Genomic DNA, 24,283 nt, shown 5'->3' with positions numbered 1-24,283 from the left:
AAAGCTTTGTCTTCGAATAGAGAACAAAATTCAAAGTTATAGATACAATACAATAACTAGAGAATAGAGCCGTGCCAATGCGCTTATCATTGACTATTTCTCATTGGAAAAAAAAGAGAGGAGTCTTAAAACGGCGATAATAGATGTTTGCATGTATTGAAAGAGGTATACCTCCTTTATGTGATATCCAAACAACCACAACAACACTGATGCTTGCCAAAGTCGGTGATAAAGAATGGATGCGAGGGGAGACACAACAATGGAGATATCTTGATGACAACTCCCTTGCAGCTCGATCATTAACACAAGATAACGATAGCAAACAGGATAAGTTTTTTTTTTGTGTGTGTGTGAAAATAACCTCCTCTCGAAGTGCACCAAGCGAGGACTGTATACTCCTTCAGCTAGCTTTGTTTGACAAAACACTGCGTACACTTAGAGCAGTGACTACTAAGCAGGAACAATGCTTCCAGAAGCAGTTATACACAATTGTTCTTGTGGCTTGTCTAGTGAATGAAACCGACGAAAATTAATAAAAGCCCAGTTTTGTCTTCAGTCGATGTATACGTATTGTACTCTTTCATTTTGTCTCATCAGATCACTTTCTGCATGTAAAATAGAAAATCTGTGCCAATATTGTAGGCGATATGTTTCACTAAAAAACTTTACATCGACGATTTTTCGTTGTATAAGTGAGGAAACCCACCTGCCTTGATACCATTCTATCCTGCAATAATTCACCTAATCCTCAACCGGAAAATTGTGTTTATTGGTTCTTGAGTAAGAGAAGAGGATATGGATCTTTGTGTATGGATTTCCGAACATGACAGATATTATAACATGTACATTATTTTGTAGATCAATGTCAAAAGGCGGTTCGCGAACGGAAAACAGTCATTTCTTTACTTTCGTTTTGCTGTCTCAAATCCGGTTTACACATCACTGTCTCTTGAAGTCTCTGGAATCCTGGGTATATCACAATCAGTGTAAGATATGGACATTTTTTGATATTCTTCCAATTTTTCATTTTTATTGTTTGATGTCTCTATACTATCATTTGAATCAGCTTTCTTGCATGAGGAAAGAGTGACAATTTCTTCTTCATCCTCCCACTTACATATTATCAGGACCTATATCCAGAAGCACTTAAATTCCCCTGTAAATGGTCATGGTTATGGTTCAAACAATGCAAAAAGTGCACCAAAGAAAACGAAATGATTAAAAAAAAACACGATTCGATGGCTACTAATCTACAGCAACACACATTTTTTTTTTTTTTTTTTTTTTTTTAGATTCAATCTGCGTGTAGCTCTATATAAATTCCTTATCTATCACTTCAATAATCATTATGTAAGTGAGAGAGTATACTGCACTTATCTATCCGCGCATGCAGTGTCAGGAACTCCACTTTCAACCATTTCCTGAATTTGCTAAATCCTTAAGAACGATTACGGCTCAGAAAGCCTTGCTCCTTGGTGATAAACATAGATTATCTCATATAATAATTTATAGACGACTGCATGGAGATCCATTTCCCGTGGTATAATCAAAAATCACTAGTAAGGATCTTTGGTATTAACATGATCTGAAACACCACCATGACCACGTGCCAAACTCGCAACGTAGATGGCGATATAGCACAAGCACCACAGACTCCTGTCCATACTGCCTGTGAGGCTTTTATAGCTCTGTATAGATAGATGACTCTTCAAATTTCGTATCTATGCACTGAAATAATTCCGTTGCGGGCGTTCTGAAACCATGTAAGTAGGCCTAACAGGCAACAACAAAGCAGAACGATCAAAAGCATACCTATCTCACGAACCAAATCAGTCCTTCAGTGGCAGTCCTTCTTCCGCATAATTTCTCAGATAATTATTTGAAAATTGGTAATACGATTTATAATTTGTTAATGAAATTAATTTACACATCGATTTTCCTTCTTTGAATCATGTACTTGTAATCTGCTTACTGATATTCCATGTGATATTACTGAAAATAATTTTGATTTATGTATGAAATTGTGTTGGAAGAAAAATAAATCAAACAAACAAAACAAACAAACAAACCAAACTTCATTGTAATAATTACAAGTAGGGATTCTCAGACAAGCAACCTGGGGGGCGTTTCATAAAGCTGTTCGTAAAGTTACGAACAACTTACGAGCGACTGGTGATCAGTTGCGATGTGTTATACTTACTAGATAGAATTTCAATAATTCACCACAAGAACTGATCACCGGTCGCTCGTAAGTCGTTCGTAACTTTACGAACAACTTTATGAAACAGGGCCCTGGTTCTCCTTTACCTATTGCCTCTCTACTCAATCGCTTTGTCCTTCACATGAGACAGGAGAGAACGAGAAAGATGGGAATTTGAACAAACCTCGCATTCCTGTAATCCTTTTTTGAAAGAAGTGTAATATTCACAGCTCACGGTGATTTACTTTCAGCTTATTATAATCATTTTTAGTGCCAACCTTTTATAGAAAAACAATACAATTATTACTCTAGGGAATGTTTCAGTTTTTAAACGAAAGTGGTATAAAAATGGAATTCGTTTTTTAAATGATTTGTTAGATGAAAAAGGAAATGTATTAGCATTTACTGCTTTGAAGAGGAAATATGATGTTGATCTTAATTTTTTTTTAGATTACTGTGGAACGTGTCAAGCAGTTAAAATAGCAGGTTGTGATAGAAGTATGAATAATATGGAAAAGTTTTGTCAAATTTGATTATTAAACAACGTAAAGGATGTTTTTATATTCATGCTGTTTTGTCAGAGAATAGAGTACATGCGTATCAATGTTAAGGATTTTTAAAATGGCAACAATCAATACAACTTGAGGAAAAGAAATGACAATTTTTCTCGTTGGCCCCGTTCAAGAGCACGGTGGATGTTAATTTACGGTGGTTTCAGTTTAAAATAAATATAATTTTATAAAGAAATAAGATGTTGAAAAGAATTGGGCTAGTTGAAAGAAAAAGAATGTTCGTTTTGTAATGTGTATGCTGAGACTTTAATATACATTTTTGAGTGAGTGTCAATATGTTAATAGATTGTGGGTTGAAGTAAGAGAATGAACGTTAACGCTGGGTTAGAAATAACATTTACAACCGAAAATAAATTATTTGGTTTCGGGGTTATTAACAATTCGGCATTGAATTGTATTACTATGCTTGCAAAATATAAAATTTATGTTTGCAAAATAAAAAGAATAATACCTCGTTTTGATTTATGCAAAGATAGTATAAGGGAATATAATGATAAAGAAAAATTTATTTCAAGAAATAATCATAAGTTGCAAGTGTTTCAGAAGAATGGCGTCGAAAAGTTTAGACACCTGTTCTCTTGATATACATTGTATATCATAATTTGTTGGTCTGAGTTACGATATTTCATTGTCTGTTTTTCAAAGTAGGCTACATGTATTTTATTTGAAATATTATGATGTATTATGTGTTCAGATGATGTTTGATGTAGAATAATGAATATCCCAGAGGGGAAAAAATAGGAAAACAAACAATCAAACAAACAAACAAACAAACAAACAAACAAACAAACAAAAAAACAAACAAACAAATGAACAAACGTTTAACTATTGTGTGATAAGGCGCACCCATTCGTGTCCAAAAAACTATCGTCAAGTTGGGGGTATATTATTCAATTCAATTCAGTTCAATTCATTAGATCATTCTCATTTTCTTCCAACAAAACATGACACAAAGTAAATCAGGAATTCTATCATAAGCATAAAATATATTACAAAGTACGAAAAATAACGATAGTCAACAAACTAATAAAGATATGCATACATATACATATATAAAATACTTAGTTATGTTTAGAGGGGAAAAAGAGAACTGAGAGGTCCACTAAAAAGCAATGCTTGTGGACCACTCAAGAGTTTCTTCAAAAATACTTACTGTAATTACAAATAGGGCCTACATAACACAAAAGTAATTAAGACAGAATGGAACAAACAACAGAGACACAACAACATGACATGACTAAACTGAGGGGGATGCGATTGAAAGGAATGGGGCAAAGAGAGAATATTCAAAGAGAGAGAGAATGCCTACACTCTGAACAAGAGAAGCAGAAGAGGGGATTGAGGAGGTATACTTCGGACACCTGGTGACTGCAAAAGTTATGCAAATAAGATGCCGTATTTCATTTCTTATGAAAATTAGGCCTACCTGTGTGTCCGTGTTTGTTTGTTTGTTTGTTTGTTTTTAGTGTTCGATGTCCAGTGTCAGGGTGCGCGTTATTCGTGAGTGTTTATGGTACTTTTTTTTTTTAGTTCAAAAATGTGAAGGGAATACTTACTAGTAGGCCTAGTTACTAGTATTTCGCTCACAGGGGTGTACATTGTATACAGGCCTATCTTCCTCAACTGTGATGAATGTGACATGATATTAATACAACGAACTTCCTTATTTCATGTCCGGTTTTTGGTATCAGTATAAAGTTGGGAGAACACTGTGTGCATTGAATTGCAATGGCGCCGGTTGAGCACGAAATATTTCATTTCTGAATGGAGAACTTGAGAGGCAGCAGGAAAACAAAAACAAAAACAAAATGTGGTTAGTGCTACCCTTCTGCAGCTTCATGTTGCTTCTGGACTTCTGAAGAAAAACAAAGAGAAAACAAGTAAATGATCTGGCTGCCAAAATTAATGTCAGTAAACATTCACATGATGTCAAGATGCCTGATAAAAAAGCCCATCAAACCGGCGTGGATGCAGAACAATCCTATTTCAAAGATAATGTAGCTTTTTGTTTTTATTTTTGTTTTGTTTTGGTTTGTTTTTCATAGTGAAAACGATTTTTGAAAAGATTGTTGAAACAATGTCTATGTATGGGAGAGGGAGATACCACAGACTAGTAGGCCTATTACTAGTTTGTGATGTGGGGTACGGTATAGCATATGATGTCAATATTTTGTATGAAAAGTTTTGTTTTTGTTTGTGTTTGGTTACCAGAATGTGTGAAAAAATATATATACATCATATATGACTGGCGCTGGGGAGGAGAGGCATTGAAACTGTATGTCTTCCCCGCATGCGGGAGATCCGTCCCATCCCGTCGCAGCCCGAAACCTGCTAGTACCTGCGCAACCTGTGGCCCATGCTTATTGTGCATGCAGTGCTTTTGCTGGATCACCACTGATGAGGGATCCCCAGTACCAGCTGTGTGTGTAATAGCTTGATGTGCTAACGGCAGCCTAGCCGTTTACTGAGCTGAGTATACAGTGCACGGAAATACGGCAACGACGTCAGCTTAATTCTCATTAGCTTTAAGGGCGCTGACCACCAGACCAAGAAAACAATTACTTTGAGGGATTTCCAACACAAGGGAGCATGGAACCTCGGTTGCTGACTTTTGCAGATACTGGGCAATACGAACCCGATGAAGAGGTAGACTATGAATGATTCAGTTCCAAACCTCGAAGGCAATCTTCTACGTAGTCCCACGTATAGCTTTGTGTGTTTTGTCAAATAATGCGCACATTTACATATCTTTTTTTTTTTTTTTATGAAAGGCATGGCTAGACCTAACTATACACAGCCCAGTCGCTGTGCTTCGCACAGCGTCTGGTCGGGCTAGGCTAGACCCTATCTATGGCTATGCCATAATCTAAGCTAGTTTATATAGACCAGTCCATGGATGATGTATCTCACTTGGTCTTAGTACTCTTGGTGATGTCTATACAGTTGGCAAAAGCCTTAACTGCGACCAGCAGCCCCATAGTCAAATACGCATGGCGTAATGTGTATGGGGTTGCTAAACGCAGTTTGCAAAAGCCCTGATTTGTGTAGATACGTTACTTAGAAAGAACAGAAAGACACGCTGTCTGTCTATCATGTAGAATGTAACTTACAAAAATGAATAAATAACTGCGCTAATTTGCTCAAAACCTCTAAAAAAAGACATTTTTAGGCAAGTAACTTGACATAACCAACTGAAAAAACTTTGACTTGTAGTCATTAAAATGTGAAATTTAGAGTAGTTTTGCATTTCATGTATACACTAACATTTCAGAAAGGAAAAAGTGCTAAATAGCCTAGATGTTCTAACCATGATGCTGTGGATCCCTTTGACCCTAGTATTGTATGTGAAGACCGGAAAGTGTGTTACAAAATTTGCTTCCACTGCTACCCATTAACTGTAGGAGCAGGAACTGGCAGAGGAACTCTGGACTGAGCTGATTGATGAAATGACACTAGGACTGTGCTTTGACGTTCATCGTTCAGTGAAGCTGGGACTAATGATCATGGATGACATGACTGAAGAGGCACAGCAGGTACAGTATTATAATGCCTGTCTTCTCTGGAGCTCTTGTAAAATCTAAGAATTTTTCTAATTATATTATCCAAATGAATGCAGGTTTTTTTCATATATTTGCACTGCATTCATGAATTTTCCCTCATTCAGAAGCTTCTTCAGTCTATTCCATAATGTAATTTCCTTGAACTTCTTATGCTACATCGGCAGATTGGTTTGTTTGTTGCTGCGCTAATGAGATTTCTCCCTGAACTCTTCCAAACCCTGTCTCCTATCCCCTCCCCCCTTTGCCCCTCCTATCATCTCCTCACATGATTACCTTTTTTTCAGGAGTATGAGATTGTGGACCAACCTGGACTAGATGTCTTTGGACAGCCCCTGATTAAGAAGCATCTAGAGTGTGTCTGTCCAAACTGTCACCGGAATCTGGCAGCGAGCAGATTCGCCCCACACCTTGAGAAGTGTATGGGAATGGGAAGAAACAGCAGCAGACTGGCAAGCAAACGGTAAAAGCAACATAATCAGGAACTCCCATGTTCCTGGACAAAGTGGAGTAACCCTCTATATCTCTGTATTCTTGGTCAGAACTTGCCAAGCTATTGTATCTTAGGTACCAGGTATTTGGTTTGCTCACCCCTCCCCTATCTTGGCCACAGTGTAATAAAATCCAAATCCAAATAGGTGTAACAATGCAATAGTCCCACTCAAAGACTATTGTGATGTACTGATATCGTAGGATTAAGCTTAGAAGTCAATAATTTGCTTAAATGTGATTGATCCCTGTTTAGTTTGATTCAGGATATTTCTGCAGATGGCTGAAGAGATTGCGCTGAGGTAAATGGCTGCATTGGTGATCAGTGAGATAGCATGCCATTAGCTTGGCTAATTTGAGAACATGGCAATGTAAGGAATAAGAATTATCAAAAAAACTGGCAGAGGCAATGTCGTCTGAGGTTAAACAGATTATTGGGAAGCGTCTCTTGCAATTTATAGTGACCTTACCAGGAGGTCAGATTTTTTCATGACTTGTTATCTCACTCCACTGGTTGAACTTTGCAGGATAGCAATAGCAAACACGGCAAAGCTTGACAGCGATGAGGACGATGACAGGGATGTTGACTGGCCCTACACGGTCAAAGGTGAGTTGGCCAGATGGAGGTCAGTACAGTCTGCCTGACTGTCAGCTTTGAATGTGTCAGAAGGTAATGTTTATTGGTTCTGTAGTTGTTAGCACTCATAATGGAAGTTAGCTACGAGAGCATTTAAACAGATTTTTATTTTGTTTTTAATGTAATCGAGCCAGGTAAGTCATGTTTGAAGTAAGTGGAATATCATAGAAAAGACTTAGGGCAAAGGAAGCAGAAAAAAAAAATAATACATGGATGATGTATGCTCATCTTCAGATTGAATATCAGGTCGTCAGTACAGTGTATCAAAAAGCTTGTTGCAGAATAAAGAATAAGTAATGCATTCTAAAAAAAAAATAAGTGTATACATTGAAACTTTAGCGTCATTGAATGAACCATGGTGCCTGTATCACGATCTACATTTTGTGAGCACAGGTATTTTCTATTCTTACTCCTCCAAAAGATATAGCTTCTTGTAGAGACATAAGCTTTTTTTTTCTTTCTTTCTTTTTTCATTAAAGTAAGCAACATCCTGTCAACACTCATTTTGGTAACAAATCTCAAGATATATGAGCTGTAATTTCAGCGTGACGTGACAAAAAGGGTAGAAATACTGTTTTTCCACCAAAAATATAGCTTTTCAGGCCTCGGAATACTGCAATGCTGTTTTCCAAGGTTGACATCCTTGTCTGAACCTGTTGAGGACGGGCTGATTTTGCTACAACACGCATTTCTTGTAGACACTTGCCTGAGTATACTGGGGACTCATCCTCAACGGGTTATCCGTTAATATCTTCACTGGGCTCATTGGGTGGACAGGTTCCTGCAAGAAATATTAAACACCCATGATATCATTTCAAATCCAAACCATAACAGGTAGGCTTATTTATTGTCCCCGCCGAACGAGTTCGAGCAGGGGACTATGAAACGGGCTCCGTACGTGTGTGTGTCCGTGTGTCCGTCCGTCCGTGTGTCCGTCCGTCCGTGTGTCCGTCCGTCCGTCCGTGTGTCCGTCCGTCCGTCCGTGTGTCCGTGTGTCCGTGTGTGCGTCCGTGTGTGATCAAAATCTTCAATTTGCTACTTCTCTGTCATTTATGAGCCAATTTTGATTCTGTTTGCTTTATATGATAGCACTACATGGGAGCTTTGAAACTTCTACGCAGAATTTCAGTCGTGACCTTTGACCTTGACCTTTGACCTATATTGTACATTTTGCTACAAAATGCTACTCCTTCGCCATTTCTAACCCGATTTCGATTCCGTTTGCTTTATGTGATGGCACTAGGTGAGGGCTTCAAAACTTCTACACAGAATTTTGACCTTTGACTTCTTTGACCTTTGACCTTGATTTTTTGACCTATATTGTACATTTTGCTACAAAATGCTACTCCTTCGCCATTTCTAACCCGATTTTGATTCCGTTTGCTTTATGTGATGGCACTAGGTGAGGGCTTCAAAACTTCTACACAGAATTTTGACCTTTGACTTCTTTGACCTTTGACCTTGATTTTTGACCTATATTGTACATTTTGCTACGAAATGCTACTCCTTCGCCATTTTTAACCCGATTTCGATTCCGTTTGCTTTATATGATGGCACTAGTTGAGGGCTTCAAAACTTCTACACAGAATTTTGACCTTTGACTTCTTTGACCTTTGACCTTGATTTTTGACCTATATTGTGCATTTTGCTACAGAATGCTACTCCTTCGCCATTTCTAACCCGATTTCGATTCCGTTTGCTTTATGTGATAGCACTAGGTGAGGGCTTCAAAACTTCTACACAGAATTTTGACCTTTGTCTTCTTTGACCTTTGACCTTGATTTTTGAGCTATATTGTACATTGGCTACAAAATGCTACTCCTTCGCCATTTCTAACCCAATTTCGATTCCATTTGCTTTATGTGATGGCACTAGGTGAGGGCTTCAAAACTTCTACACAGAATTTTGACCTTTGACTTCTTTGACCTTTGACCTTGATTTTTTACCTATATTGCACATTTTGTTACAAAATGCTACTTCCGGCGGGGACATATGTTACGCACCGCGTAATTTCTACTTTTCCTTGTTAAAACATGCAATAATTTGAGTGTTAACTATGCTTCAAGTGATATGAACATTGATGTGGAGATATGAAGTCTAGCACTGTTTGTCTCATATTTTTGGTTTATGTGTCTTAGGTTCAAAACGTACAAGAAAGGACAAACTAGGAAACAACTCGCCAAGGAGAAGCAAGTCCAAGTTGAAGGGCGGTGAGATATATCATCTGTGTGTGCAACTTGTAACAACAAATATCATCTACTTGTTTATTGCTGCTATCATATTTTCTCATGCCTGTGCTAAAGTTGATGATTATTAATGATATTATTTTCCCACACTATCATCAAAGTCAAAGGAAGTCCATCCTTGAGGTGTGAGTTTTCTTTAATTTATCTCCCTATATACAAATGAGAGAAAACTCACACTTTAACCTTCTCCCCTGTGCTTAATTTCTTGCTTTTATAAGTCCGTCCTTGTGGTTGCAAACCACATCTTTAACAGTCTGGGCTAATTAAACTGGGTTTAGAGTTCTATGTGAGTGACATCAGAGAGAAACAACATTGAATACTATGTTGTGTAGCCCATATATTGCAGGTAAAGATTATATACTGATGTTCAAGTTATCATAAGAATATTTGTGTGACTTTGCAGGAAATTTAATATATCTAGTACTGTACTTCTATTAACTAAATTTCATTTTCAGTTCCTTTCCTAATAGATACAGCATACATCAAATAATTGTAGTTAAAATAAATGTTGAAGGCATTTTGTAAACTATTCAGCACTTTTAAATGTTTGGTGGAATTACAGAAGAATCAGAACATGCTGTGTGTCTTCAGTGCAAAATGCACAATGTACATCATATGCAACCAAGATGATGTGTTTCTCGTTCTGTATTTGTGTGTAGTTATATCTTGCAGTATTGATGTACGATTATTCATGCACTCCATACTTTTAAAGGACAAGTTCACCTTCATAGACATGTGGGTTGAGTGAATGCAGTAATATTAGTAGAACACATCAGTGAGAGTTTGAGGAAAATCGGACAATGCATTCAAAAGTTATGAATTTTTTAACTTTCTGCTCAGTCACGGCTGGATGAGAAGACTACTATAGATTGTGATGTCACATGTGTACAATGATGTAATAAAAGAATAAAGAAAATTTAACATATTTTCACTTTTCTCGCATAATAAAAGAACACTCGACTTCTCTCTTTCAGAAGGCAGGGAGAATAATATTACTCTTAGCATACGTCAGTAACAAGTCGAAGAAATATGCACTTTATCAAAAAAGTGAAGTTTTGTGAAATTCTCTTTTTATTTTCCTGATATTGTTGTACGCATGTGACATCATACACTGTAGTAGTCTTCTCATCCAGGAGGGATTGCACAGAAACTTTAAAAATTCATAACTTTTGAATGGATTGTCGGATTTTCCCCAAACTCTCACTGATTTGTTCCACTAATATTGCTGCATTCACTCGATCCACATGTATATGACGGTGAACTTGTCCTTTAATGTTGTAATCAACTTGCAGAAAGAAGCACTAATGATAAACTTAGTAATCTGTCATATTGGAGTGAATAGTCATAGTGTCGCTAACAATTTGACTCCATTTAGATATGGCTGAATTGGCTGTGGGGAGTGTCAACTCAGAAAGCAGTGTGGCAGTATTTAAGGTGAGTCGAACGTATGTGCATTGTTTGCATTTTGATTCTGGGCCAAATGGAGGAAAGGAGACTGAAAACATTTCATCTTTGTTCATTTTTGTTTGATGAGAACAAAAGAACAGGTCGTCCAACTGCTGCTATAATTTGTTGATATGAACTCTTGTTATTACTCTGAGGCACAAAGTGCACACTCACTGTAGGCGGGCCTTTTGATTCTCACTAAAAATCACATGCTTACATTATGGCATCACTCAAAGTCAGAACATGCTAATCTTGCCCTTTTGACATTTGGCAGTGACACAAGAAATTAGCCAGGATTTCCTTCTTACTTTGATGTATCTTTCCTGTCCAGTCAAACTGGAAAAAAGAAACATTAGTGTGCTGATAGGTAATTTGCGATGATGTGGAAAAAATAATCGATAATCACATGGTGTCAAAAAAAAAAAAATTGTTGTTAATCAAAAGTGAGACAAAAGTGAAGTATGACTCATTCTTATGAAGAATGCTGTCGCACAGTGCATGTGCAAATCTCTTTATATCTGCAAAACTTAATGTTCATTTATTGATGATCACCTTTGCACTGCAAATTATGGATACCTCTCCTAGGTATTCATATGTCATAGGTCATATTATATCTCTGTATTGTTAATTTGAACAAGTAATCATCACACATATTAATTACTGTCATCTCTGTTTACACTTGCCCAGGCCATGTCTCTGGAAGATAGGAAGCGGGTACTGATGTCAACATGCGGCGTCATATCAGAACATACCAAGAAAATGTGCACAAAGTAAGGAGAGACTCCCTTTTCTCCTCAGATTCTCCTTTCCTTGTTTTTATGCCTCCGCCACGAAGTGGTGCCGGAGGCATTATGTTTTCGGTTTGTCCGTCCGTCCTTCCGTCCGTCCGTCTGTCCTTCTGTCCGTCTGTCCTTCTGTCCGTCTGTCCGTCCTTCCGTCCGTCCGTAATGAATTTTGTGGACAGTGTAACTAAAAAACGTTTTGAGGTATCCTGATGAAACGTGGCATGTATATGTATTAGGGGGTGAAGTTGTGCCTATCAACTTTTGGGTGCAGATGCTCAAGGTCAAAGGTCAAAAGTTCAAGGTCAAATATGTAAAATTTCACTATTTCCACCATATCTATGCAATGCCTGAAGATATTTTCTTGAAACTTAATGTATACATGTATTACCCAATTAAGATTCTCTGGTGAAAGTTTGGAATCATGAGGTCAAAGGTCAAAGGTCAAAGGTCAAAAGGTCACGTAAATACATTAAAACTTCACTTTTTACTCTGTAACTTCATGGAAGTTCAAGGTATCTTCATGGAACATAGTATATATATACCTGTACTGACTGGCAGTGATTATCTAGAGAATTTAGGGGTCATGGGTCAAAGGTCAGGGGTCAAAGGTCAAGGGCAACACTTCAAAATTTTACTATTTCCCTCATTTATGCAATGCCAGCAGGATTATTTTTTTTCCCCTTGGTGTATGCATGTATAACCTAATAGAGATTCTCTTGAAACTTTCTTTTTTTTCTCTCTTTTTTTTTTTTGCCTCGAAGGTCAAAAGGTCAAAGATCAAGGGAAAGTGCTGAACTAACTTTTTCCTCCATATCTCGGAAGTGGCTCAAGTTATCTTGAAACTTTCTACATACTTATGCATGTTCTGCCTGACAGTGATTATCCTATGAATTTTAGGGTCAAAGGCCAGATGAAAATGGTAACAGTGTACTTCTCAATACAAAAATTGCACTTTTTCTCCATACCTTGAAAATTACTCAATGCATAAACTTATGAATGGGTCAAAGTCAAGTTAAAGTCCTTTAAATCCCCAAATGCATGCTCTCCTATTCATCCAATTAAACCTAGGTCAAGGAAGGTGAACATTCAACACATTTGTGACAAACTTGTCATTTTAATATTTTGCCAATTTTGTGAAAAAGTAATCACACATTGTCCACATGTACTATAGACCTATTAGGAGAATCATGCATTATGGCGGAGGCATACCAGTCGCCTTAGCGACATTTCTAGTTTTCTTTTCTTTTGAGCTTTAATTGCATCAAAACTTTGGGCTGGAATTGGCAGGTGGAAGGGTTAGTGGCTGTGGCTGTCTATGCCCTTGAAAATCAACTCTTTTGTCACCAGCTCCAAGGAATTTGCAATAATCTGATCACCTTCAGTAGAAGCATGTCTTTCACTCCTGGGAAACCGGGACAGTTCTTTCCTTGTATAGCAGTATAGGAGAACCAAACAATAATCTGATTGATATTGACACTCATGTCAGGCCTGCATGATGTCATATTTACTACCAAGTACTCATCAGCTTTTAAGTATTTGCATGATGTCATGTAAACATTTATAGCATCACAGAATATAAAAGGTAATTAGACATACTGGTACTGCAAACCTTTTAAGAAGGGGATATCATATTGATAGAACAAGATGGTGGAAAAGTGATGAACAATATCCACCAAGGTATAAACACATGAAGAAGTTATAGTATGGAGTTGTCATTCTGTTGTTTAGTCCTTTGTCTTTTCTGTTCTTCACAATATGGACCTGTTTTGTGTCCCCCTTTCTGTGTCGTGTGTTATGATGCCTTTTACATTTCTTATTTTGACCCTGTTTTGGTATCGCCTTTGCACAAATCCAGAGTCATTGCATACCCTGACGTTTCATTTTATTTCCAATAATGACACTCTTTAGTGCAGTCCTCATTCACAGAACCCCAGGATTATCTTATTATTTCTAAGTCCTTGTTTTAACTCTGTTTGTGTGTGTCTTTCCTGGCCAGAACCTTGAGGTGTCCACAGCACACCGATGAACAGAGACAAAACGTGAGGAGATTTCTTCTTGGTTTGGAGACGGAAGAGAGACTGAGACATAAAGGAGATGGGTGAGCTAGACTACGGAAGAAAGCTTGGGAGTATCTTAATTTGTTAGCTTCTTCCTCAATAGCCATTCAACTCACAGATGCCAGTCATGTGGGATTGGACCAAAGAATATACACTGATGCATCCAACTCATCAAAATATAACAATGCAAACTGGAACTCGTACCTTTTCAATGTTCAAGATTATCATTCACCTAGTTTAATGTGTGCCACTGATAATGGGTTGTACTGATTGATAAGATTTGATCATGATTTGATTTATCCCCCCCCCCCCCTCCATTGCCAATACTTCAAGAAAGACAGGGTTGAGAATTCTAGAAAGGGCCAGAGTGTCTAGTAAAAACTTGTGGTAAATAAATGGCAAACTTTCCTAATTGAAGCAGCAACCTCATTTTAATTTAAGATCCATATGCAATCATCTTGGACTCTGGGTATGGTTGGATGACCCTTCGAAAGCTGGCTGATGATTAAGCATAATATACTGGCAAGAGAATGGGCTCACCAGGAGGTAGGGGCTAAGTCCACATGCCAGCCCCCCAATGTGAGCTTCCTATCTGCTTCTCCCCTTCCCAATCACTATCCTTTAAAGGGATCGTACAGTTGTGGTTGAGACCTAATTTCAGGTTTCTAACATTTTTTGGTGAAATAAGGAGAAACCTCTTGTGAAATATAAAAGAGCATGTAATTCTATGAGGAATTCAACATTTATTTGATGAAAATTGGTTTTGAAATGGCTGAGATATCCAAAAAAGAGCGATTCTAATAAAGTGTGGGACCCACACTTTATTGCGATCGCTTTGTTTTACTTTGTTTTTTGATGTTTCAGTCATTCCAAACCCGATTTTCATCAAATAAACTTTGAATTCCTTTTGATATTGTATGCTCTGTACTATATCATAAGTGTTTTCTTGGTATCTGGCAAAAAGTTAAAAGCCCAATTCTCATCTCCACCAATACTGTACCATACCTTTAATACCCCCTGAATTAGACCTCTGCTGTGTCTCTTTCAAAGGAAAATGATTTTGAATGAAGTAAGGGTATTCCATAGCAAGACCTGATAGGTGGGTTCCAAGACTTTTTGAGCAGAGGGACAAAGGTCTTGTGATAATTGTTCACTCTTCACAACTATCGGACTTGTTATCAGCATTTGCAGTCACTCGCTTTTTTATTGATGATTGATGAGAAACCATGGATTTCTGGACGTGAAGTTGAAGAGTAATGCAGCCCATTCCCCTCGTCTTCTCTTGCCACCCACCACAGAACGGGGGTCTTAGAGACGGACGAGATTGACATCGACACGTACGAGGATGGAGACGGCCAGGCCCTGAGAGAGAGGTTAAACAGACTGCAGCAGTGGGATGCCATCAGCAACCCATCGCCAGCGGAGTCCACGTCCACCACAAGTAAGAGCCATACCCAACCATGTCAGTGGGTCTACCAAGAGACAAATTTTATGATCAGATCTAGATAGACCATCTGGAAAAGTTGTTTCTTAATAATGTGTACATAAGAAGATGATTCATATTGGATGTGAACAGCTTAGTGCATCTTTCAAAGAGATTATCAATAGAATAAACTGATAGACAAAAGCTGTTTTCCTACCTGTGATGCCAGTGTTGATGGAATCAGGGGCGGATCCAGGAATTCTGTAAAAGGGGGGGGGGGGGGGGGGAACTGATATTTCTGGTGCCACTTCTGGGTTTCATTTCTTTTTTTCTTTTAATTTCTTTTCTTTTCAACGAAAAATAAAGGGGGGGGGGGGTGTGCACCGGTTGCGCCCCCCTCTGGATCCACCACTGGGAATGACCTTGGGTAGCTCTTACAACTGTCAATTAAAGCACGGCTTTGTACATCTAAGCCCACATCTTTATCTAAATCTGCTGAAGACTCAAATTCCAGAATGTTGTTTTCGTCTACTCTGTTCCATGCTGTTCTTACCATTAAAAAAAAGGAAATATATCTACATATTGTGCCATGTTCTGTGCTAGATTCCAATGATGGCCAAGCATCCAAGAAACGGAAAAAACCAACCAAGCTGACCCACCGCAAGAAGAGTAAACAGCGCCCTCCCTCATCTCAGTCGCAGACAAGCAGTGGTTCTGTGCCTGCTGCTTCTGCTGCAACTCTGCAATACGATGTTGTAGACTGACAAAAGGTGTCTGCAGAGAGCAGGCTGTTCCTAAAGTTATGTTTGAAGTTGGTAACAAGTTACTTGCTTCCATGAGACAATGATATTCTTCCAAGAAGCTTGCAGGAGAAAGAGAGAGAGAGAGAAAGAGAGAGATAGTGAGAGACGAGGTGGATGAAGGTGTAGAAAGAAGAGAAGACACGAGGAAAGAGATGTCCTTGACTCTTCCCGTGCTGGGCGTGCCATATGAATGTTGTCTTGGAGATGCATTATTGTCAGTGGTGCAAAGTGCCACTTCAGCAAGCTATGAGTTAAGTGTTGGAGGATTACCTCAGTAAGCACATCATTAACAAGCAAATTATGTTGTGAATGTCAGGTTTTGCTGAAAGACCAGTTGCAGGATATGCAAGTATACATAGTATTCTTTGAAGGGCAGCTAAAAAGGAATTACCTATTCAGGTACAGTAGGAGGTTGCGATACACTCACTGCTGCTGGTGCAAGAGGCATTCCCATATTGGGAAGAGAGAGTGGCAGAGTAAGCCAGGGTGGGTGGTTCTTGGGCTGCATGCAGCCGCTGAACAGATGGCTCCGATGTAGTCGCGTAAGAGGCTACAGCTGTAGTTATGGTTTGAAGGTTTGTTGTGTCATGTTCACCAAGTTTTGAGCCAGCTTAGCTTGTTCCCTAGGAAGTGTCCAGGGTGGGTGATTCTTGATCTGCATGCAGCCACATAAGTAATGGCTCAGATGTAGCTCCTCAAGAGGCTAGGTATGGTTTGAAGGTTTGTTTCGTCATGTTCAGCAAGAGTCCAGCCAGCTTATGTGTTTCCCGGGAAGTGTCCAGTGCAGGAATCAGTGTAAGACATGTTATATGGTGTTGGACTTGTTTTGATATTATTTTGTTAAGAAGACAAAGTGACAGGAATAAAGACTTTATTCTGTTGACCTTTGTGGGTCAATTCTGATGTTCTTAGTTTGGAAGATTGAAACTCAGAAATGTGTGTGATGCTCTGAAAAAAATATTCTGGGATGCCTGGTTAGCATGATCACCAGAATCAGGCGTACAGCATAATAACAAATGAGTGTGTTTATGCGATAGCATAGAATATTCCCCCTTCTTGTTATCATGTCATGGAAGTAAAGAAACAATTAATAATTCCTGATGCTATTCCATTCTGTTGTCTATTTCCACGCTCTTCTACCGTGATGATAATACGTGTAATAAATAAACAGGCTCATAATCAGTGCTGCAGTTGCTGTAGATAGAATACTAACTAACTTTGCATGTTGTGAAGAAAAAAAGTCGGAAATGATTTGAAGGTTAAAACCAATGCACATGAATGCTCCCTTGAAAACTTCTTTGTAGAGTACCAAAGCATGATGTCAGAGCCATTCATCGCCATGGAAACTCACTCTAAACAACCTCACGTGGTTCGGTCTGTGAACACTATTGTTGCTACCGATGCTCGCACCTGGTTCCAACCCAGGCTATAACAAAGACTGTGACATCATCATTTTGGTACTGTATTATTTGAATGATACATAATTCTTTAAATGTTTTGCCTGTCATGAATGCACTTCATCCCCAAACCATTTTTTCGTCTTTTTTTGTTTACTTTAAAAAAAAAAAATTCTTGTGTATGATTTTGATGCAGCTGACAGTGTTCCAGACTTAAAACCTTGTGATGGATATGAATCACTGGAAGTTCACTCCATCTTTTAGAATACAGGTGTATAGGTGTGAGATCATCATGTGAAGCGAAAGTTTTATTTGACACAGTACATGGCTATGAATTTAAAAGTAATTCCTGTCCCATGTTACCTTATGGGTAAGGTTTGGTGATGTCGAATAGCTATCCAGCAATTCCACTTTTTACGGATGTAAGTGTATAGATTGTTGTCCTGGCTACTGAGAATGAGACTACTACCTTTAATGTAATGTGTCCTGATGATGACCCAAGCATTCTCAGAATGTGAAAAGGAACTGAGTAGTGAAAGCCCTAAAGTGTAGTGAAAACAATGGGGAATAACACATCAATATGTGTGTATCTTCCAGAAGACATATCAATAGGAAATTACTATTCTAAATCTAAACCTGCTAACCATCTGCCAGAAAAAACAAACAAACAAACAAACAAAAAATGTTCATCAACACAGATCAGAAGATTGACAATGTTTTACTACTTGTCAGACATTGTCAGAATTCTTGAAATGATGTTAGCTGCAATATATATAATGTCTGTACCACAAAATCATAAGCAGTGATGTATATTCAGGGTTACTGTTCTTACAACAAAGAGGTGTTCATCTTCATTTGCTGGCATACAGTGACCAATGCTGTAAACTTAATTTCCAAATGTATGTCGCATGAAAGTGTGGGGTGTTCTTCAAAAGAGGCGGGCCTATTCCTGCCTGAAATTACCACCTGTCCAGCACATATGGAAGGCAGTTTGAATTAAACTTGGCACATGTACTTCATAACCTATTTGGAAGGTAAAATTCAGATAAGCTCTAATCATTTTGATTTGTAGTTATGTTTTTTTATTGCATTTTAAGCACCTCATCAGGATGTGTTTAAGTGCTCTACATGATTAGTACTGTCCTGGTCACTGGAATCCAACAATCATCCACAGTAAACTCACTCCACTTCAGTGGGAGCATTTTAGTTGGTCTCTCTCATTGTGGATGGGAGTGTCTCTCTCAAGGACATGTGCCATGGCAGGTCTTGAACCGTGGACTTCCCTTTGCAAAAAGTACACCACACAAACCACTAGACCATTATTCCCCCCACTGTTGAAAATTGAGAGTCAATTACAGTGTGTTGGAAAGTTGACAATACTTGCAATCAGAAGGCTTCATATACTGGTATCATTTGACAGTAATGTAGACATATTTGCAATTACAGAGTATTTGAAAGAAGCAGTGGAAATTGTTTCAAATAAGATTGCCATGGAGCCAAATTTTCACAGCTGCCCAGCTTATAATTCTTGTGCAGACATGCAACAAAAATGCCACCTCAAATACGTCTTTTCTGTGTGTGATGTCAAAAGTAGTTCATGATGCACCATGACTAAACTCACACAGGCAATTCAAGTATATTGTTTCTCACTCATAGATATCCTGCAATACTGCTCGTTCTTTGGCAATGTGATGCTTGCATCTAGGGGATTAAAGTGCAGTGCCTATGGCAGAACAATGTAATGATGGCAAAAAATAAAACAAGACAAAACACAAACCTACCCACATGTGTGCATGCACACACACACACACACACGCACACACACACACACACACACACACACACACACACGCACACACACACACACACACACACACACACACACACACACACACACACACACACACACACACACACACACACACAACAACAACACACACAACATCAGTAGAATAATTTCACTGCCATTTTGATGGTGCTATCCTTTTTTTCTCCCCACAAAATAATAGAGTATGGTATTTAGAAAGTGCACAGTTTTTATTTAGTGCCATGTTCAGATATACAAGTAGGTATGTTTTCTCTTATCATATGACTCGACTGCATGGGATACAACCATACACAGTATAGAATGTGCGGTTGCGAAGGTCATGTCATTTTTGTATGGTGGACAAGTCATACTTGTAGAGAGAAAGTTTGTATTGAGGTTCTAGAATACTTTGACCGCAAGACAAAATATCGTATTCTATCGCTATATGTGAGACTGCACAATAACTTGTAGTACGTGTGTGTGTTTATGGTTACCTGGGACATGTGCCCTGTATAACTTTATGGAAAAGCACAACTTCTCTTCATTATGCCAAGTGTTTTGCCTCAAACTTATATGTTTTCAGTGGGGGCTTTGAATGATCCCGCACTTGCTAAAAAATGTGTAAACATCTTATGACATAAATATTTCATGATCGTATAGAAGGAAAATATACCCCCCCCCCCCCCCCCTAAGATTACCAATAATTACTCCCATACGGGTATGAAGGGTTTTGGATGCCAAAATTGCTCAGTTGCTTCATCGTAATTATTCGTCTTCTCCCAAAATTCTACCCAGTGTGTTGAAACTGCTTTCATTGCTATACAAGGGCTTTGCATCCAGTGGAAAAGGCGCTCTATAAATGTCTACTACTACTACAACATGGAAAGTGACTCACTGAACTGTTTTTTTTTTGTCCCGCCAGTAAAGTTTTACAGCCTCCATGAAGAAAGTTCATGAGTGGTCTATTTTGTGTGTATCCTCATTCATTTTTGTGAAGGTATCAGGAAGATATTTGTAAATACGCTCCTGAAATAGAAACTTGACATTTTCATTTGCCAGAGTCAAAGTCAGCCTGATCAAACATTTGATAGGTGCCATTCATATTCTAGAAAACCTCATGCGGATGGAGTTTTGTTCAAACTGAAACGCAGACATAAAGAGGGATTTTGCTCCTGTCAAAAAATATATGTAGTACAGGGCCCCATAGACTGAATAAGCCAGTTTGGAGTTAGCTCATGGGCACATTGGTCCGAATGACCTTTCTTTTTTTCTCAGTCGGTTAGGACTTCACTCGTTTTCAGAGCAGCATAATACATAAGCTTAATGTAACAATTTATGGGATTCATCAATCCTGTTCAAACAAAGAATAAACTTGCGTAGACCAGTTGGGAAAGCATCTATTTCTTTATTTTGCATGGAATGTATTAACAATCTCTTTCTATTGATATTGCCAAATAAGCAGTACCATTTTTGCTGCCAGGTGGATGTGCTGCCAAGCAGCAATTAGGAGGATTACATGTATATGAATAATCATTACATCACAGATACTTATCCCAGTGAATTTAAAAACCAACATGCCTGTTGGTACGAATGACCTTGTTTTCTGCTCATGCTCAAAGGGGAACTGTGAACTGGCTTATACATGGGTTATTCAGTCCTCACAAGCGGAAGATTACTTGTAAGCTGTGAACATGTGATCTTTGTTCTCGTCCTGATGCTTACTTGTTTGTGATCTCCAAAGACTTCACTGCTATACCAGTGTAAGTTTAGCAGATAGGGTCGCATGTTTGATAGAAGCCCTTTTATTCTGGAATGGTGTCACCTCGTTTCTGTATGAACCATGCCCATATTTGAATCGTGTCTAATCGCTGCAGCCGATTCAGTGTGGATATCATCATAAACCTATGACAAATAACTCTGTTGTCATATGTGCCAACATCCCACCACTTTTGACGCACTTATGAAATGCGAATATTATGTGGTTTGTTGAAATTTGTTGAAATGACAAATAAAACTACCAAAGAACACATACAGCATGCCTCATTTTTGTTTCTTTTTCTGTGTAAATGTGGTCATAGTATTTTTTTGGGATCAGCACCTGTGTGGTGTCTATAACCTCATGAAATAAGTTGTGTATGAATTGCCTTCCATCTTGTTTTCCACCTACTATATGATATGTTTTATGAAACCCATGCTTCTTCATTTAAGGTTTTACTTTGGACTTTTGATTGTATACACTGTATTTATTTTGTTTCCCCTGCCAAAACTAGAAAACAAAAAGAGAGGGAAGGGGCTGAAACTCACAAGTTATTGAGCTCACATGCTTTCACAGTGGCGGATCCAGAGGGGAGCGCACCGGGCATGCACCCCCTCTTTATTTATTTTTTGTTAAAACAAAAGAAATAAAAAGAAGAAAATGGGGGTTGGGGCATGTGCACCCCCTTTAATTTTGTAAAGGCGCCTCCCCTTTACGGAATTCCTGGATCCGCCCCTGTTTCATGCTTGTTTCCTCCAGCTCATTTGTTCGTAATGTCAACCATGATAATTATCTGCATCGAGCACAATGTCCTCTCTTCTTTTCATTTCTACAAAAAGGAAGAATGTGTGACCTTTCAAGTTTATAGACCCCAAGAGTTGACTTGCTTGAAGCTCCTGCAGTTTTCTAGTTACTTTTGTGATTAACTTGAGGAAAAGAAGAGATGGACATGCATGATTACTCAATTTCAACTCACTTCACTCCCCCAATTGCTTCTCTTTTATCCATTCTCTCTCCTGTTCCCCCCTCACACAATCACAACAACACACATAGTGTACACACATTTCTTTTTTTTTATGCCTCCGCCACGAAGTGGTGCCGGAGGCATTATGTTTTCGGGTTGTCTGTCCTTCCGTCCGTACGTCCGTCCGCATTCGTTTAAGCGATAACTTGAGTAATATTGACTGGAATTTTACCAAACTTGGTCCAAGTATAGAGTATGATGGGGCAATTACTTGATTAGATTTTGGGTGAAATCGGCCGAAGGCCAAAGGTCAAAGGTCAAGGTCAAATCATGAAATTGTATTTGTTTACGTGATAACTCAAGACTGGATCGAGCAAATTTCACCAAACTTTTTCCGAGGATGATGTATGATGGGACAATTGATTAGTTTTTTAGTGAAATCGGACAGAGGTCAAAGGTCAAAGATCAAGGTCAAATCCTAAAATTCATCTGTTTACGTGATAACTCAAAACTGGATGAAGCAGCTTTCACCAAACTTGGTCCAAGGATGATGTATGATGGGGCAATTAGATGAGTAGATTTTAGTGACATTGGCAAGAGGTCAAAGGTCAAAAGGTCAAGGTCAAATGCTATAAATGTTGCTATTTCCCCCATATCTATGCAATGCCCGAAGGTATTTTCTTGAAACTTAGTGTAGACATGTACTACTGGTAAAGATTCTCCAGAGAGGGTTTCATGTCATAAGGTCAAAGGTCAAAAGGTCAAAGGTTAGGGGAAAATGTTACAATTTCACTTTAATTGCGAATGGTTCAATGTATTTTCATGGAACTTGGTACATATGAATGTACTGACTGGCAGAGATTATCTAGGGAACTTAGGGGTCATGGGTCAATAGTCAGGGGGTCAAAGGTCAAGGTCAACTCCTCAAAATTTTACTATTTCCCTCATATACTAGTACATGTATATGCAATTCTTGCATTATTAGTTTTAAAACTTAATATATACATGTATTACCTAATGGAGATTCTCTGGGAAATTTCCAGCCAGAAGGTCAAAGGTCAAAGGTTAAGGGTCAAAGGCCAGGTTTAAATGGAAAAAAAAAAAACCTATTTTGTACTGAAATTACACTCTTTCTTCATACCTTGAGAATTACTCAATGCACAAATTTATAAAAGGGTTGGTCAGAAGTCAAGTAAAAATCCTCAATTCCCCCAAATATGTGTACCTGCACTCTTAGACAATTATAGCAAACCCAGTTCAAGGAAAGTGAACATTCAAGATATTTCTGACAAACCTGTCATTTCAATATTTTGCCAGTTATGTGAAAGTGTCATCACACATTGTGAAGACATTGTACTATACACCTATTGGGAGAATCATGCATTATGGCGGAGGCATCAGTCGCCATAGCGACATTTCTAGTCTTTATTCTTAATTTGACTTAGTAGTGTAAAATCAAACAAACTCGGTACTGAAGTGTTTATTACATACACACAAAAAGAAAGTTGTGGAATTGTTTCTCAGAACAGTGAAGTAACAGATACCGTACATTATGTCATAATTTTCATCAGGAATTAAAAAAAAGAAGAAGTAGAAGTTTACTTTGCAGAGAGGGAGACTGAAAGAACTGAATTGCAGGCAAGAAGAAAGGCTTACCTAATTTCTATGAACAAACAAGCCACATACTAATAGTAAGATGACTCCATTACCTCATCTTATTTGTTTATGTGATTGTGGGTGAAATTACACTTTTGGGAACATTTTTGAAATTCATTCTCTGCTTATTTCTGTTTCTTTGACTTCTAGAAAAGTTAACTGAAGCTGAAATGGAGTTCACCTTGATGTATGTGGTGGATGGAAGGGAAAGTAGCATACTGTATGTGAAATGGAAGAGCAGGCCTAGGACAACACCTGGGCAGATAACAATATATCCCCAATAAAATTAATCTTTTCATATAGGCTCTGATATTCTTTTGTATCACCATATCCTCTATATATCATTAATGATAGTATGCTCCTTGAGCACTCTACGTAGTGAATTTGGCACAATATATCTATCTATAAATATAAATATATATATATATATATATATATATATATATATATATGTATATATATTGAGTAGGTTGTCCACGTGTTGGTGA

The 24,283-nt window shown here is 38.2% G+C and overlaps 1 protein-coding gene across 1 annotated transcript; it reads left to right on the top strand.

Moving 5' to 3' along the window:
* Nucleotides 1–5,300: 5,300 nt before the first annotated feature.
* On the top strand, nt 5,301–16,176 carry LOC139730941 (ataxin-7-like protein 3). The gene is made up of 10 exons (XM_071641823.1): nt 5,301–5,418; nt 6,174–6,305; nt 6,617–6,792; nt 7,346–7,425; nt 9,594–9,665; nt 11,077–11,135; nt 11,835–11,917; nt 13,929–14,030; nt 15,288–15,430; nt 16,016–16,176. Exons 1-10 carry the CDS (start codon nt 5,362–5,364, stop codon nt 16,174–16,176), a joined length of 1,065 nt encoding a protein of 354 aa, XP_071497924.1. The 5' UTR covers nt 5,301–5,361.
* Nucleotides 16,177–24,283: the final 8,107 nt, after the last annotated feature.

The sequence above is a fragment of the Diadema antillarum genome, unplaced genomic scaffold, assembly GCF_040938485.1.
Source record: "Diadema antillarum isolate AM-2024a unplaced genomic scaffold, OU_Dant_1.0 seq00000345_RagTag, whole genome shotgun sequence".
In the NCBI taxonomy this organism is placed as follows: domain Eukaryota; kingdom Metazoa; phylum Echinodermata; class Echinoidea; order Diadematoida; family Diadematidae; genus Diadema; species Diadema antillarum.
Note: the sequence above shows the minus strand (reverse complement) of the source record. Positions and strands in the feature narration are given on the sequence as shown.

What these genes read in the sequence shown, in the direction of transcription:
- LOC139730941 (XM_071641823.1), top strand. Translation starts at nt 5,362, where the DNA reads ATGGAACCTCGGTTGCTGACTTTTGCAGATACTGGGCAATACGAACCC. An exon ending in TGACTGAAGAGGCACAGCAG is followed by an intron (nt 6,306 to 6,616) that starts GTACAGTATTAT and finishes CCTTTTTTTCAG; the next exon opens with GAGTATGAGATTGTGGACCA. An exon ending in CTGGCCCTACACGGTCAAAG is followed by an intron (nt 7,426 to 9,593) that starts GTGAGTTGGCCA and finishes TATGTGTCTTAG; the next exon opens with GTTCAAAACGTACAAGAAAG.